The sequence below is a fragment of the Kogia breviceps genome, chromosome 13, assembly GCF_026419965.1.
Source record: "Kogia breviceps isolate mKogBre1 chromosome 13, mKogBre1 haplotype 1, whole genome shotgun sequence".
In the NCBI taxonomy this organism is placed as follows: Eukaryota; Metazoa; Chordata; class Mammalia; order Artiodactyla; family Physeteridae; genus Kogia; species Kogia breviceps.
This window is the reverse complement of record NC_081322.1, coordinates 38,335,473-38,353,039: the sequence shown is the minus strand read 5'-3', so window position 1 is coordinate 38,353,039 and position 17,567 is coordinate 38,335,473. Positions and strand designations below refer to the sequence as shown.

General features: G+C 35.4%; 1 protein-coding gene across 5 annotated transcripts in view; it reads left to right on the top strand.

Moving 5' to 3' along the window:
* ATG5 (autophagy related 5) overlaps positions 1 to 15,862 on the top strand; it is a 117,961-nt gene extending 102,099 nt beyond the window's left edge. For all 5 annotated transcript variants that reach the window (XM_059083850.2, XM_059083851.2, XM_067011542.1 and 2 more), the window contains exon 8: positions 13,641 to 15,862. In XM_059083850.2, the coding sequence (XP_058939833.1) occupies positions 13,641 to 13,777 (137 nt within the window). In that variant the 3' untranslated portion in view covers positions 13,778 to 15,862. The remainder of the gene's footprint in view (positions 1 to 13,640) is intronic.
* The last annotated feature ends 1,705 nt before the right edge of the window (positions 15,863 to 17,567 follow it).

Here is a 17,567-nt window from a genome sequence, read left to right as displayed (position 1 = left end):
CCATTTTACAGTTCTACTAGCAATGAATGGGGATTCCATTTTCTTCACATCTTCATCAATGTGTATATTTTTTGTCTTATTATAGCCATCCTAGTGTTGTGTAGTGGTATCTCATGTTGGTTTTTTTTTTAATTTCCCTAATGACTAATGATGTTGAGTGTTTTCATGTGCTTATTGTTACTCATGGATATATTTGATGAAATGTCTTATGTAAATCCTTTTCTCATTTTTTTCATGGATTATATATCATATAATCCATGAGTTTTGAGAATTATTTATATATTCTTCATGCAAGTACTTTACCAGACATGGTTTGTAATTATTTTCTTCTAATCTGAGACTTACCTTTTCATTTTCTTTTGAAGAGCAAAAAATATTTTATTTTGATGAAGTCCTATTAAGGTTTTTTATACATGTGTTCAGTTAAATAATCAAATATTTTTTCTAGTAGACAATACACTTGTATAGTTCCAAAATCTAAAAGTTTATAAAGGAATTTAGTGAAAAGTCTCTATCTCAACTCCTGTACATAAAACCCTGACTCAGTTCCCCTCTCCAGAGACAACCAGTGTTGCCATTTTCCTGTAAATCCTCACAGAGATAAAGTTAAGTAAACTTTTTAGTTTTGAACTCAAGTTATAGAAATTTGGACTGGGATATTCCCAGTAACTTCAGGAATAATCTTATTTTTCCAATTCATTTGATCCATGCTATAAGGGTTTTGTGTGTGTTTTTAAAATCTATTTAATGTCTATTTTGCTACATTCTTGAAGATTTGGGAATAAAGACTAGTTTTTCCATTTGAAGTATAATTAAGAGATTAATCATTTTTATTGCTGTCAGAGACGGGACACACAGGCTGCCCCCACTGCAAGCATTGGCCTTCAGTTATTCATTTCTCTGCACTGTATTTTTCTTTCTTTTTGAGTACTTTGCAGTATTTTAAAGAACATCGAAAAAATGCTTTTATCAATTAAGAGTAAATTGAAATTTAAGCTAAAGCTTAATGTTGAAATGGCTACCTGATTGTACTCTTCTTAGATGTTTTTGACAGTCTTCTTTCCAGAACATTGTCATGTAAAATGTACTTCTTTATAAGATCCTTGACTGTTGAGTGAGAACACCACAATAAGACTCAAAACCTTAATAAAACTGTTCTGTGGGCTTCCCTGGTGGCGCAGTGGTTGAGAATCCGCCTGCCGATGCAGGGGACGCGGGTTCGTGCCCCGGTCTGGGAAGATCCCACATGCCGCGGAGCGGCTGGGCCCGTGACCCATGGCCGCTGAGCCTGCGCGTCCGGAGCCTCAACGGGAGAGGCCACAACAGTGAGAGGCCCGCGTACTGAAAAAAAAAAAAAAAAAAACTGTTCTGTAAGGCGCTGGACCCCCAGCTGGCAGCACAGTTATCAACAAATCCACAGAATGATGAGAGAAAACCTTAGTGGAGGGAGAGCAGGAAGAAATTGGTTGGGTGTTAACTTTGTATTTGACATCTTTAAAGAATCATATAACTGTTGAACCTTAGAGTTATTTTAGTTCAGTCTCTTAGTTTTTTAGATGATTTGCTAAAGGTCTCTTAGCTGCTTAATTGTAAAACTAGGTTTAGAACTCAAGTCTCATCTCCTAGTCCATTGATTTTTCCACTTTACTATGCTACCATTTATTTTCATTTTCACCTTTTCAATCTTTTCACTTTTTTGTTTACTTTAAAATAACATTCTGAAATGTTTGCTTTTTCCTAACTCAATTTATTCTATGACTTGTGTTTAGTACCTAATCTGGCCTACGTGCAAGACCTACACTTTCTTTCAGTGTTCCCTGGTGTGATATTAGGGACTGAGCTTCTGTTGTTACCGTAGTGTTCCTGTGTATAATTCTGGCTACTCTCCTTGTTGACTTTATGAAAGTGCTGTCTATGACATTTTGACATGTAAATGAAAAGCAGTCACGTGGTTTGAGCTGACACATTTGTCAGAATGCACCTTTGTGCTTTTTTGCCATTCCTACACCCAGATCACAGTACATATACAAAGTTACTGTGGTCCTGCACAAGAATGGCACACACATTTGTGAGGCTTTTTTATTCCTTTAAAGACTCTTTATTCTCTCCTAAATTTTTTTAAAACATTTTAAAAATTTTTATTTATTTTGTTTATTTTTTTTTTGGCTATGTTAGGTCTTTGCTGCTGCACACGGGCTTTTTCTAGTTGTGGCGAGCGAGGGCAACTCTTCGTTGCAGTGCGTAGGCTTCTCATTGCGGTGGCTTCTCTTGTTGCAGAACATGAGCTCTAGGCGCATGGGCTTCAGTAGTTGTGGCTCACGGGCTTCAGTAGTTGTGGCTCACGGGCTCAGTAGTTGTGGCTTGCAGGCTCAGTAGTTGTGACTCGTGAGCTCTAGAGCGCAGGCTCAGTAGTTGTGGCGCACGGGCTTAGCTGCTCCATGGCATGTGGGATCTTCCCGGACCAGGGCTCGAACCCGTGTCCCCTGTGTTGTCAGGCAGATTCTTAACTACTGCACCACCAGGGAAGCCCTCTCCTAAATTTTTAACCTGCCCTACCTCCCCATCCATTCCTAAAGAATACACAAGGTGACTCCCCTTGTTTTTTGTTTTTTGTTTTTTAAAGAGAGGGCAGTGAGGTAGCCACTCACAGCATTAATCCACTAACCTGCCTCTTAGGCGGATATCTTTTTGTGACAGACTTCTTCCCACCCAAACTGTCACATGCTTGTATCCATCAGGGAACATACACATACCATACACATACTTCATTGAAATGATGTAAATAGTACGTATACTTTTGAGGTACTCTTGATGGTACCTTTCATACCAGGAGGAGGCCACATTTCTAACACCAGTATCTTATCTTTGGAAAAACTTTTATTTGCCTCTTCCTTTTGTCACCTCATTGGAAAATAACTGTCAGTTATTTCAGGATCTATGGGGAGTATTCAAAACATCAAGTCACTCTTTCAGTAAAAAACTTTATTGTCTGGTTCAGTATACCTGTGATATTGTCCGTCGTGAAGCATTTTGAAACACCTGTGCCCAACTTAAGTTGAAAGTGAAAGACTTTAAGATTGGGTGTGTATGGGTAAGAACTAGCTGTCATCACATGATTACAAGAGAAAGTGCTTCATAAAAGTTATGTGGCACCATTGTCTACTACTCCTTACAACAAGTGATTCATGCATGAAGGAATTTTACCTTATTTCATCATATGAAGGTAGAATGTACATATGCATGAAGACGTGCTTTGGGTCTTTATTCTTGTAACTAATGATGAGCTGCTTTATGTGTTTCTTTTTTTGTTTTGTAAGTGGCTAGATAAGTTAGCCAAGGTAACAGGAAGTAACCAAAGGTGAACTCAGGTAAATTTTTTCTGTGGTGTCAGCAGTTGTTAAAATGACTCAGAGAGCTAAGCTTCTGTAGCAGGCTTGAAGTGAAATTTCTTTCTTTGTCCATTAGAAACAACATACAAAAATTTTTAAAAACCTAAAACTAAAAATCATAGCTTTTATTCTTTTACTTTGGAGAATACAAAAATGTTATAAGCTTTTTGCCCGATCATGTTTCATTGCTCAGTTTTCTAATGTAATGTATAAAAACCTAGTAAGTTAGGGTTATAAAAATAACAATGTCCATTCTCACTTTTATAAGCTTATTTCAAAGTTCCGGTTGATCAGTCCTCTGTAACAGTTGGGCTCTTGTAATCCTGAATTTATATTTGGTATTGTACAAGTAGAGTGCGTGTGTAGGGAAAGGCTTACATTCAGTGGCAAATTAGTCAGGGTTCCCTGCATCTCTTTTACCAGCAAGTACAGTCTTCTTGCTGCTTGCCTTTTTCCATTTCTGCCCTGCTTCCTGGGATTTTATTTACTCTTTGAGCCCCTTCCCAACTACCATTTAACTTTTGGGTTCCATTTGATGTTGTAGCTTTCATTATTCGTCAGTTTCTTCACATCATACTGTCTTCTGACACTGGGGTTACTAAGATATCCCTGCTTTTAAGAAACTTTAGTCCAGTTGGAGTGGACAGTAAGATGCACAGATGTGATGTGTGTAGGAATGGAGATATGCAAAAGATATTAGGAAGATTTATTGTCTTATCCATTCCAGAGTAGGCAATAAAGACTGAGCTAAGTCTTAAAAGATGAGCAGAGATTAGTTGCAAAGGAGGGACCAGGTCACAGTGTCCCACTGTAGTAGAATCCTTCACTAGCTACCCAGGGGCTGGTTGCTCAGGGGTAATGTCTGGTCTGAAATGCTGACCTAAAATGTCCCTACTCTATTTCCTGAAAGACTAGCTTTATTTTTCTACTTTTCTCCCATAAATGTGGACAAGATTTTCAGTGAGGTCAGAGATGTGGGGGGGAAAGTATTGAGGAACTAAGTGACTAAAATTGATCTTTTATTTGCTTAGTACAAATCTTTTTATTTGTACAAGTCTTTTATAGTACAGATCTTTTATTTTTGCTAATCTTTTTTAGTACAAATCTTATTTGTACTGATCTTTTACTAGTACAAATCTTTTATTTGTCAGTACATTAGAATATAGTTTTAACAACCGAGGCTAGGGAGTCATAATATCCCATTTAGGTAGTCTAACTTGAAAATTACACTGCTTTATTTTTGACATGCTTTATGAGAAACCACAGAATAGTTTCTATAAAAAGTAAGGAAAGATGGTGCATTCACATTTTTTTCTTAGTCCCTTCACATATGATTAGATTGTTTTATAAAGTGAATCAACTGTTTGTTGTAACAGCTTTTTTCAGACATAAAGCAATTAGAGAAAAGAAACATCTAAATCTCACATTATTCTTCCAAGGCAGATCCTTCAATTTGAAGTTTGAACTTCAAATTGGCACTTTTGTCAGCATGATGACACTGACCCCCAAAGAGGTGGCATTTCAATTTGCCAGTTCATGCCCCAGAAACATAAAGCCTTCAAAACCCAAACTTCATCAGAATGAGGGTTTAGGAGTAAGAATAATAATCGTTTTACAGTTTCAGTAATTCTTTTTTCATTCACTTAAAATTTGTTTTCATTCTAGTATCCTTTTGTACCTTCATACAAAAGTATGATTGATTGATTTAGAAGATCATTTAGTAGTTGCTTTTGTTTTTAATGGTTCTTACTCTATAAAATAAGGGTGTTACCTGCTACACACCTGATAGGATGGTTGGAGGGTTTAAATGAACAAAAGATTTGTTTAAGTGAGATTTCATAATCTAATATTTTTCACAGTTTTACAATTAACATTTTTTTGTTTTCTTATGGTTTTGTTAGTATTTTTTCACAAATACCCGTACTCATAAGAAATTTACCAAGTGGAGTTAGCAAGAACCAGTTTTGTTTTTTCTTGTTGTCATTTGTTGATAATCCCACTCTGCAGAGATAAGTATGTGTTAATATTCAGCCTCTGCACAGAAGATATAGATGTAGGATGAGCTCTAAATGTAAACTGATGTTGGAACCGCTTATACCTCAGGTTATGGCAAGAGCTCCATGCTACTGAGTTTTTAACTTTTTTTTTAGAAATTACCTTCCGGATGTGATTAGGAATGCTCTGCTAAGACATAAGTAAGCTTATCTCCATAGTCACTTCAGCCAGCTGGACTAGCATATACTTGTTAAAATATGTTAAGAAGGAAAAATCTTAAGGCAAGAGGTCTGGAAGTGTTGCTGCTAGTGAAAGCTTTTCATTGAAGACTGTAAGCAACGAATCACATATTTATTTGAAGTTTCAACTATTCACAAGTAACCCTGGAAGGCCCATTTTGTAACTCCACTTAGGTACCGTGAGCCTGCCATGTAGGACTGGGTCATTGGACTGCAGTCTCATCCTAACACTCTCTACTCTTCATTGTTTTCTCTCTCTGGGTGTAAAAGAAATGATACAGTGTCATTCACAGTCGTAATACAAGAAGTTCTTCAAATGTAGCCCTCATCAACAAAGATCTACTATATTCAAGTCTGGACAGAAGTAACTTATGAGGCTTATTTTAAACTTGGTAATTATAATATATTTTCTTAAATGTATCATTATGTCATCAAATCTAAACTGAATCGAACTCTTCGCCTTGTTTGTTTGATTCTCCCTCCATCTCTGTGCTTTGTCCCAACACATGGGTAACATGGACTAATTTTGGTGGTACAGAATCTGTTAATGACTTAACCCATTGACATATGTCTTTTCTAAAATGAAAGAAATAATAAACTGATTATTTTCATTATTCTCCATTAGTGAAGATGGGATTACTGGGCCTGTCAGGAGATGCCTCTGATTTCCCTTAATGTAGATCCCAAGAAGTTAAATGAATTAACTTGACTCTTTCAAAAGTGGGAACAGATCTTACACAATTAATATTTCATCTTTAGCACTAGAAAACAATTACCTTAACAAAATAATAACACATGCAGGCAATTAAAAGCAAGTCATCTCTTCCTTAAAACAAATCCTGTGAGACCTTAATCTGACCATATATAAACAGTGTAATTACTGCCTGTATTTTAAATAAAACAATTAGTTTTGAACTATTCTGTAACTCATAATTGACAAATATTAATGGGCCCTATTACACCCAACTAGAATTACTGGATCATTTTATAAAATGAGTTCAAAAACATTTGAACTTATATTTTCAAAGTTTTATTTTGGGGGGCAGGGGGTTTCTTGAAGTGAACAAGTTTTAATTTCTAACTTGTACCACACGTTTATCTTATCAGGAGGCATTTAATCAGTTTATGTAAATGGTCTCACAGTCAATACAATGTTCTTTTTATAATTATAGCTAATTTGGGGGGGTTAAGTTTAAATTTTGGTTTATTACCTCCTCATTAAGAAATATAAAGGTTATAAGCAAGTCAGTGAAAGAATTAACATAGACATGTTTTGAAAAATCTTATACAAAATGTTACGAGTCAAGGTTTTGGTAACATTTGGGACAGAAATAATAAAAATATATATAAAGGTAAAATTTACACACGGGAAAAGATATGTGGTATATATTAACTGTGATATTCTATGTTCATTAAAACCTATACTACTAAATGAGCATAGATCCGGAAGAAGTTAATGTAAGTATTTTTAAATGGGTTTGTATTTCTCTGATAAACAGCACTCTCCTTCTGTTTGTGATCATAGGATAAAAGCTCTGTAAGCTTGTATATGTTCATTTTTACTGCTACATCATGTAGTATGCTCTTAAGATTGAGATCTCATTCCCCAGGAAGCATTTCTGTCTAAGATTAATTGCCCTTTTAAAATCAGCGTTTGATGTATTCCTTTGGCTATATCCTGGCTTGGTTTAACCCTCTTTGACCTGACCTCACTGACTATTATCGCTGAGGCTGAGTCAAAATCCTTCAGCATGATGTATGCACTTCAGATTTCAGCCTGTGGTTTTTCATGTCGATGGACTCAATTAGTTGGCGTTTTACTAATGAACATATCAGAAGTTAAAGAATTTGTCAGAGCAACATTGTTCAGAATAGTGACAGTAAAAAAGTTTATCTCTGTTTTTCAGAAGTATCAAATATTTTTCAGAAGTTTTACCTTCAGCATCACACATTCCAAGATAGCAAATCAAGGCATTTTCTGCTGAACTTTATAAAATATAAATGTGAAGCCACAAATCTAAACACAGTGGTTACAACCTTTGGCCTTAGATTTCTCTTATTCCATATTCACAAGTGTGAACTAAAAAAACAAGATACTAATCTGAAATGTTCTGATTAAAAGCACTTTCCCTTAAAGATATATCATCCATTTCTCTAGCTTCCTTTAAATTCAAAGAAGTTTCACATATTTAGTTACACGTATTAATAGTAAGAGTGAAACTCATGCATCTCTCTAGAATCTCAAGTAACCTGTTTTTAAAGACATTTAGGTCATATTCCTTGTTGATAAATGGCTTAAAAATAATGGCTAAAATGCAGATTGGGATGGGGAAGGCTGTGAGCCATTGCTAATAGAAATCTCTAAAAAGCAGATTCATCACATACTCTTAAGTTCTCAAATAATGATATACCTTAAAATGTATAACAAAGATTTTGGAAGTCCACCCCGACTTGAATTTTTCATCTTTAAAATAAAATAAGAACCATATCTGAAGTCTATTAAGTAATATCACCATAGTACAATAGGGCTCATTTGACTTATCCAGGATATGCTCTGCTGAATATACATATTTAGAGCAGTACTAGATTTATCCACAGGGTTTAGTGTTTAATGACTTTTTAAAAATGTCATTCATTTTGTTGTTTGCATAATGATAGAGCCTTTGTGTTTTTTTGTTGTTCTCATCTCTTTTTTTTTCTTAACACATTCATAAAATCCGTGTGCCACACTGCATAATAATGGGTCTGAGTAACGCAGAGTGTATATGAACATGAGGCCAAATTCTCACAGCCCTTTGCCTGCCAGTCACTTAATTAAATCCACAGTTTTTATATACGTTTTGGTATATCAATCAATTTATCAATTTAATGAATGCCTACTATGTCCAAGCCCTGTGCTGGGCTCTGTGCTGAGTGCTTTATTTGGATATCCCATTTGATCCTCTCTGCAACCCTGGAGGTTAGAATTCTTTACCTACACTGTAGGAGGAGGAAACTGGGACTCAAAAAGTTAAGTGATTTGCCTAAGAATTAAAAACTAGTGTATTATGCTGGTTTAAACTCAAAAAGAAATATTTTGCTGTTTAGGCATAAAAGATTCATGTACTACAACTGGAAGGCATGTTACCAATCCTCTGTTTTAGACCAGTGCTTTACAAACTGACCCATGGAGTTGAATCACAAACTGCCATGGATCGTAAGTCAGCAAGCAGCAGGACTTGGCTTCAATCCTACATCAGCCAAAGCTGCCCCACCTTCACCTGTGTTATATATTGTGGTTCTGCATAAGATTTTGTTTGAAGAAAAATTCTATACCCATATTATTATACGATTTATTTAAGGGAACATTTTTAAAAAGACTTTACCCCAGAGATTGATTCAGGTCTGGAGAGGTTATATATTTTTAAAAATCTTCCAAATGGGGGCTTCCCTGGTGGCACAGTGGTTGAGAGTCCGCCTGCCTATGCACGGGACACGGGTTCGTGCCCCTGTCCGGGAAGATCCCACATGCCGCGGAGCGGCCGGGCCCGTGAGCCATGGCCACTGAGCCTGCGCGTCCGGAGCCTGTGCTCCGCAACGGGAGAGGCCACAACAGTGAGATGCCCGCGTACAGCAGAAAAAAAAAAAAAAAAAGACAAATCTTCCAAATGATTCTGAGGGTCAGCCAGATTTGCAAACCATAGATCTAGACAGACATCTTCATTTTATATATAAGGAAAGAGATGAGTTCTGCCTGGCGTCCTTCATTATCAGAATTGGAATTCAAGCTGCCTCCCTCCCAATTCGTGTCTTTTTTTAAAGTTCATAATTTTCATTAATGACTTGTTAACTAATATGAATTTTCTTTCTTTTCTTTTTGTTTATATATGTAATTCTTACTGTTTTAATCATACAATGAAAATCTGTCTAAATATATTTTTCTTAAAAGGTCACACAGCTCTAAAATGCTCACTTTAAAGTAGATGTTAGAATTAAGTTTGTTTTTATTAGGGTATTGGTGATAATAAAGCATTATATGATGTGTTTACATTTTTATCTTTCATAATACTGAGGCTTATAAGTAAGATGATTATAAGAAATGAAATTTTATTGTGATATTCTCTGTATTGATTTATGACCTCTTTAGATTTAACATCTAACTCTTAAAGTGAATTTAATTGCTACTCAAAGAAAATGCTTGTCTCTGATATTTTTTTCTGTCCTTTTCCTTAATTCACAAACTCAAAGTATTTATGAATGACTGTCCTTATATTTACAAGATGAATTAAAGAGTAGTTTTTTAAAATTGCTATGTGGACATTCTACAAAATAATGACATGTATTCTTCAAAATTTTCGAGGTTAAGAAATGCAAGGAAAGGCTAAAAACTGTCCAAGTTAAAGGAGAGTATAGAGACCTGAAAATTAAATGCAGTGTGTGGTTCCTGGACTGGATCTTAGACTGGAGAAAAAAATAATTAGGATAGTTAATAACATTAGAAATGCTTACCTAATAGTATAATATCAATGTTAATGTTTTTTATTTTGATAACTGTACTATGGTTATATAAAAGAATATTTTTATTAGAAAGTATATACTGAAATATTTAAAGGTAAAGGACTCTTTCTAATTTACTCTCAAATGATTCAGAAAGTAGTTATATATATACACAGAATGATAAAGCAAGTGGGGTAAAAATGTAAACAGTTGATGACCCTGGGTGAAGAGGAATTCCTTGTGCTATTCTTGCAACTTTTCTCTAAGTTTGAAATTATATCCAAATCAAAAGTTACCCCCAAAAGTGCTCTGTATGTGAAAATTTCGTATAGAATGAGTTTACTTGATAACTGTCTCAAACGTTTGCCTACTTTAAAGCATCAGACTAACGTTTTTAAAAATCTGAGTGGGTGGGATAGGGAGTAACATATTTCTCCTGAGTCATTTACTTTGTAGTGATATATTTCTTATTCCCAAGTATTAAATTCTAGATTCCCATTTTGAAACACAAAGATATATTTACCAAAAACACGATTTACTTTAGTAGCAGTATCCGTCAAGTGTTTCCTTTCTGTTAGGGGGAAAAAAAATCTGCTAAATTTTTACTATTTAGTCTTGTTAGTTTTGATATTGCCAAAATGTCCAGTCATGCTTTGTTGTTATTCGTGGTAGCCTCAGTTTTGGTGATGGCATATATACTTCTTGGCTTATTTGGAAACATTTTGACTTTTTGTTGTTTTAATAACCAAAACAGTCTTTATCAGTAGAGCTCTTCTACATAGTAGTGGTAGTCATTAGAAACTATTTTCAAAACATTAATTTTGATAGTGTGTTTTACCAGCAGCAAAATGATCCAAGCTCTGAAAACATTTATTGTCAGGCACCACGCTAGGCACTGAGGATACAGTGATAAATAAGAGAGAAGTTTTAGTTAATAGTTTCAAGGAAACTGCTGTCCCATTCTAAGAATCCTTCTGGTGAGAGTTATGTCATCAGAGAAAGTCAGAAAACCAAAAAGATAAATATACACAGGTGAAATATTTGGACAAATGTAAGCAGTGACAAAATTATATATTTAAAATCTTAAACTGTTGTGTTGAGGGATCTGACAGTCCAGATCACTTGCTTAGTTGTCTGTGTTTAGCGACACGTTCATGTTCCGGATTAAAAGTGGCCCCAGGTTAAACCAGAGAATCGGGGCTGCCTATTCAGGTTTCTGATAACGTGATTTATTGGGTTTGTTTTACAAAGTGTTTGAATTGTGCTTATGTTCTCCAGCTTCTGCTGTACAGTTCTTAGACTGTCCTCTGGTGTAGCAGGGTTAGCCTTTTGCCTTTCAGACACACCATGCGTTGGTGTGCCATATTGTATTTGCTCCCACATTTACATGCTGCTGCAGGCAGAGTGTTTTGGATATTTAGCTCTATTTCGTAGTATCCAAAGGTGACACTGCTTAAGGAAGAACTTTACAGATAAGGAACTTTGACTCTTACACCACTGCTCTTTCATTTTTTTTTTGACTCAGTGCTAAGTAGGAGGAAGATTCTGAGACTTATTAAGGTATTTCAAAGAAATATATAATAAGAATATAAAGAGAACTACAGTGGAAATGTTTTTAAATATTCTAAGAAAGATTTAACACGTGAAACCTTGGCAGTCTAGAACTTACAAAGTATGAATCATTCCAGATAGCTGAGGGCTTATCCATTTGAATATCAACATTTTAAAATCTTCTCAAAGTACTAATACTGTGCTTTCTATAGTATTCTGTATATAGCTTAATCTTTTAGTTATAAATGATTCACATCATTATGGAGACCAATCATTGTATTAATACTGTGATCACAACTGTCTAAAAAGTATGTACAGATGGAACAAAGATTGGTGGACAAGTCAAAACAGTGAGATAATTTTTTTAAGTTAGTAGTATTATAAGGTGGTATCTTTTTCCAAAATTGTTTTAAGCTATGACACAGTGATTCAGGGTTTTTTGGAGACATTTATTTGGTTATCTTTGGGGTTGATAATATGTTTGTTAGGTCTTTATTTTTGGCATTCTTTTAGCAATTCTCTAGTGTTTTTGTGTCCTCTCATTGTCAGTCTGTTGACTGTCACTGCCCAGGACTGTGCTGCCTCTAATAGGGAGTTTAAATATTTCTTTAAAAGGGTCTCTTGTTTCAGGTGCCAGCCAAGCCATTATCACCATACATCATCAGCCCATTTTGCCTAGACATTAGAGCACTAGGGATGCGAAAGTCAGTTTGAACAGAGCAGAAAGGAAAAATAGGGTATTTCCCTCTCATACAGTTCCATGAATTCCCTGTTTCCTTGCTGTCTTCTGTGTCCAGGAAGCTGAGAGATTTAGATGTTGTAGATTGAAGAGACTAAAAGAGACAAACCAAGAATTGTGCTAAAGTAGTGATACAGAGTTTCTTGAAGTTTCTTTGTTTTGTTTTATTTTGTTTTCTGTTTTTTTCAAAAAGAGTTTGGTTTTACTTTCTTTGTTTTCCTGTAGCAACCAGGCATGCTTCCGTTTTCTTTAATGATCATCAGTATATCGTACAAAAATCATAAAAGACACAAAACTAATCTTAAATTTAATTTGTGATAAAATTTGAACTTCAGAGAAGAGTGTGAATTTCAGCAACCTTTTAATTAGCGAATGGGTGTTAACAAAAATCAATCAGGTTTCAGTACTCTGAAACAGAAATCCCTGAGTCAGACTCCCAGTTCCTTCTCATTAAAACTTTTAACTCGGGCTTCCCTGGTGGCGCAGTGGTTGAGAGTCCGTCTGCCGATGCAGGGGACACGGGTTCATGCCCCGGTCTGGGAGGATCCCACATGCCGCGGAGCGGCTGGGCCCGTGAGTCATGGCCGCTGAGCCTGTGCGTCCGGAACCTGTGCTCCGCAACGGGAGAGGCCACAACAGTGAGAGGCCCGCGTACCACCAAAAAAAAAGTTAACTCTTCTTCTAATAGTGTCTCTAAAATTTTCTCATACGTATATGAACAGCTTTATTGAAAATTAACTTACAGCTCCCATCTGTTTTATTAAACATCTTCCTAAACACTGCTCTTATTCTTGATGACTTCTAGACACATTTCTGTTTTGTATGTTTTAAATATGTATTGACCTACTTCACCCACCTGTCATTTTTAATAGCCGTATAGTACAGTTTTTAATGTGTAACTAAAATAAATTTTGGTCAGTGGGTACAATGGGCTGTTTTCTCCACTGTGGTTTCATTAACGTCAATCTTAGGTAAGCACAGTAATTAAGAAAGAATGAATACTTTCACATATAGCAACAGAATTTTTATCAGAATTCATTGTAACCCTCAGGTTTCTGTTTTGGGTGATACATATTGCAACATTTGAACTTTCTCCATGTCCACATTTCCTGCTCAGGAAACAGACCAGGTTTTTAACCTGTTAAAGCAGTAAAATCCACTTAATTCACTGAGGATTCTCAAAGGCAACAGATTATTTTTTCAACTGTTTTGACTCTTATCGATTATTGTTGGATTTCTTTCTTGGAATAGATGGGGATAAAAAGAATCAAGTGATGATTCATGGAATTGAACCAATGTTGGAAACACCTTTGCAGTGGCTGAGTGAACATCTGAGCTACCCGGATAATTTTCTTCATATTAGTATCATCCCGCAACCAACAGATTGAAGGATCAACCATTTGCTTGAACGGAATCACCCTTAAACAGGATTTACCAGAGCATGTCACCTTTCTGCTTCAGTCAGGTTTGGTGGAGGCAGCCTGACCAGAAACACTGCTACAAGCCAAACAGGAAAAAGATTCCATGTCAGATAAGGGCACTTGGGCTGGTCTTACTTTGCATCACCACTGCTTTCCTCGCTGCCGTCATTGAACCTCAGCTGTGACATGAAAGACTTTACAGGACCACTGCAAGTCTTCTGTTTTCTTGTAAAATATAATGAAGCTGAAGCCTTTGGCCTAAGAAGAAAATGGAAATATGTGCCACTCAATTTGTATTTCTGATTAACAAATAAACAGGGGTATTTCCTAAGGTGACCATGGTTGAACTTTAGCTCGAGGGAGTGGAAACATTGGTTTAATTTTCAAGAGAATTAGACTTAAGAAAGTAAAAGAGAAATTCTGTTATCAATAACTTTCAGTAATTTTTTGTAAAAGATCAAATTACAGTAAACCCATCTTTCCTTAATGAAAATTTCCTATGTTTACAGTCTGTCTATTGGTATGCAATCTTGTAACTTTGATAATGAACAGTGAGAGATTTTTAAATAAAGCCTCTAAATATGTTTTGTCATTTAATAACATACAATTTTGTCACTTTTCCAGTACTTTCTGACTCACATACATTAGATCACTGTTGTTACTCTGTGTGTTACCTTTCAGACTGGTCACCATTGGCATGGAATGGGTGTAGGGCATAGGATAACTTGTCTCAGGAGCTGTCATAGAATTTCTTGCTGCCGATTTTTAAATCTGTGTTATTTACACTAAAAGTATAAATAATGTTGCCATTTATCATTGCTGTTTTATCACTGTAAATCTGTCAAATCATAGTATCTTAAGCATCTGTATAATTTTACATTTTTTTGGAAAAACCCATTCGTTTTCAAGCTAGTGTTTTTCATTGGCTTCAGGTCTAATGTTTCACGGTGGTCCCTGGTAGCCAATCTTTGAAGTTTAAAGATTACTGATCTCCAGACTGCAATAGCTTTTCCTTAACTTTACCAAAAATATTCAGAGGTTACTAGAGTTCTTATTCAAATAAGGAAACTTTTGCTGCACTTTATTACCACGCTGCTGGGATTCTACCAGTTGAACGTACTTGTGCGTTACACTTTGTTTCTTGTGAGCTAGCTGGCTGTTCATATTGAATGTTGACCCGTTTGAGTATGCTAAAAGACAGTATCATACAATATTGGTTTTAGATTCCAAAATAAATATGAATGTTTTTCTCATAAAAAAAAATTGTACGAATGTGAAGTGAGTTCCTGCTGGTGCTCACGGCTTCCTTTTTCCTTTTATGATTTTCACTAATCAGCAGCAGACTTATCCACAGAATGAGATAAAGTTAGTCAAAGATCAAATATTCTGGAATGGAAAGTATAAGCCTCAATGAAAAAGAAAAACATAGGGTACCAATATGATCAGAAAAAAATAGAAGCAAGTAGCAAATACTTGGCTCATGTCAATAAAATGAAAAGTGCCATTTTAGTAAGGCAGAAAAAGTAGTAATATTTGAGTTACTTAAGGATTAAAAAACCCACTGACTTGTGTTTTTTCAAAAGAGGTTGATCTGAATATGATTATTCACATTAAAAGTGTTTATTCATCTATTCAGTTTGGGGATTTTCCCTCTTGATGTTTTGACAGACTGATGTGAGCTTCAGTGAGCAAAAGGGTCAAAATGCCAGGAGTGCTAAGCTGTGAAGAAGAAAAGTGTGGTGAGAGCAGTAAGCCATCGTAGTTTTCACAAACGAGACCAATGTATGGTCTCTCTAGTGGGCTCAGGTGAGCTACTGATCTTTACTTCAAGATCTGAAAGTAAGTTTTATCAAGCCATTTCCCATTTTTACCTACTTGTTCATTGTTACACCAGCATCATAACTGTATTACTCTACTCTAGTCCCAGGTAAGTCAAGCTTCTGATACCCAGAGAAAGAATAAAAACAGAAATTAGTGCTGGCTTAAATATCTATTTTTGTTTCTTTTTATTTGAATATTTAAATTTTATGGTTTATTAAAAAATTAAATTAATTTTGTGTCTGTCTTTATTTGTAGAAGTTGAAAATGAAATTTACTATAAGTCAAGTTACCTATTGGGGAAATCATTAAAATTTCCTTATTCTTATACTTGTCATAAAAGTTTCTTAAAGAAATCAACGATAGGAGGGTTAAAGGAGAACATATGAAAGAAAACTGGAGAGGACCACAAATCTCAATGTGCTTGTTTAACTCATCCTCGGCAATGAGCGTCCTAAGAAAATGAAAATGTGTTCTTAAGTTATTGGCATTATTTAACTAGGAAGGAATAAATTCAACCTAAATAAAGTAAATCATTGCTTGTCCTTCATAATGTTGTTTTTCACTTGGATGACCTAAGTTCATGGACAGAGTGAACTGATAAGGACTTTATGTATCTAGAGACCCAAAGTAGCTTGCTCATAGTTAAAACTGACCTACTAGTCTTTATAGCATGGTGATGTTCAGAACACATTCTGGTCAGTCGGACGTGAACGCAGGATGGGCTGCTCCTGTTATGTTTATTCCCCCATTCACTGGAAGCTAGGTGGGAATGGATGGTTTGCTAAGAAAACAATATACAAGATTTGATATTGAGTGACACTTACTTGTAATGGTTATCTTTCTAGGATATGTTTATATTTTGTAGGCTATACGAGGTAACATTTTTTCTTTCAATTTTCAGAAATTTGGTTTACGTGGGTCATGCCAAAGAATGACAGTCTCGTGTTTTATTTCTCATACTGTTGATATTTAGGTCTGAGGTAAGTTGGGTTTCCTTTTAGATGTGCCAACACAGTTGAAATAGAAGTGTAGGATCTTGGGGTATGATAGGAAAAAATCAAGTATGACAATATTTATAGTCCATTCCATTCATGGTCAATCACTGGGGTGGAATCAGTCAAAATACTTACCTGTCTCTTGAGTTCTGTCATCCACTTAAGTTTTTATAAATACAATCATCTCTTGGTCTGAAAGTATTAAAAATTACTGATACGGGTGTTGGAGAGAAGGGAGTCATGCCCCTTTTCAAGTAATTTGAGATTAAATGATCCTTTGTAATAAAAATTCATTTACCACATAGGTTTATTTGTCAGATTTTCTCACACATGAATTAGAGATTTGATTCTCCACACTTATTGGCAAATGTAATACTACTATGGAATCTAGTAGTCACAATATAGGAACCAGAATGAAAAAGCACTCTATTTTTAGATCCTTTAGGTGGTTCACTAAGTATTTAAGTTTTTTAATATTTAACTATTCTTGTCAACTGACAATATGTTGGAATGATCACCAGTGAGATAAAGACTAATCTGAAGATTTAGAAATGTCAACATGTTTCAACATACTAATTGATTCTTCTGAAAGTGATGAATTTGGCTTTCCCTCTATAGCTTCCCCACCCCCATATCACAAGAATAAATAACACACAACCAAGCTTTTTCCTCTTTGTTTACCATGGTTCTTAGTAGTGTCTTGCACATAGTTGGTGCTTTGCAACTATGTATAAAAAAGGAAAAAAAAACAATTATTTAATGATGCTTTAATATCAATGTCATGTTTTCCTGTTAAAAATACCAGCTATAAAAATAGGAAGGACCTTGTTGTTTAGAAATCGATATACAAAGTGCAGTGAGTACAGGTTTGCAGTACTGGTGAAGACTTGCTTAGTCAAATTGGCTACTTTCAGCAGGAACCACTGTGGATCGGAACCTTG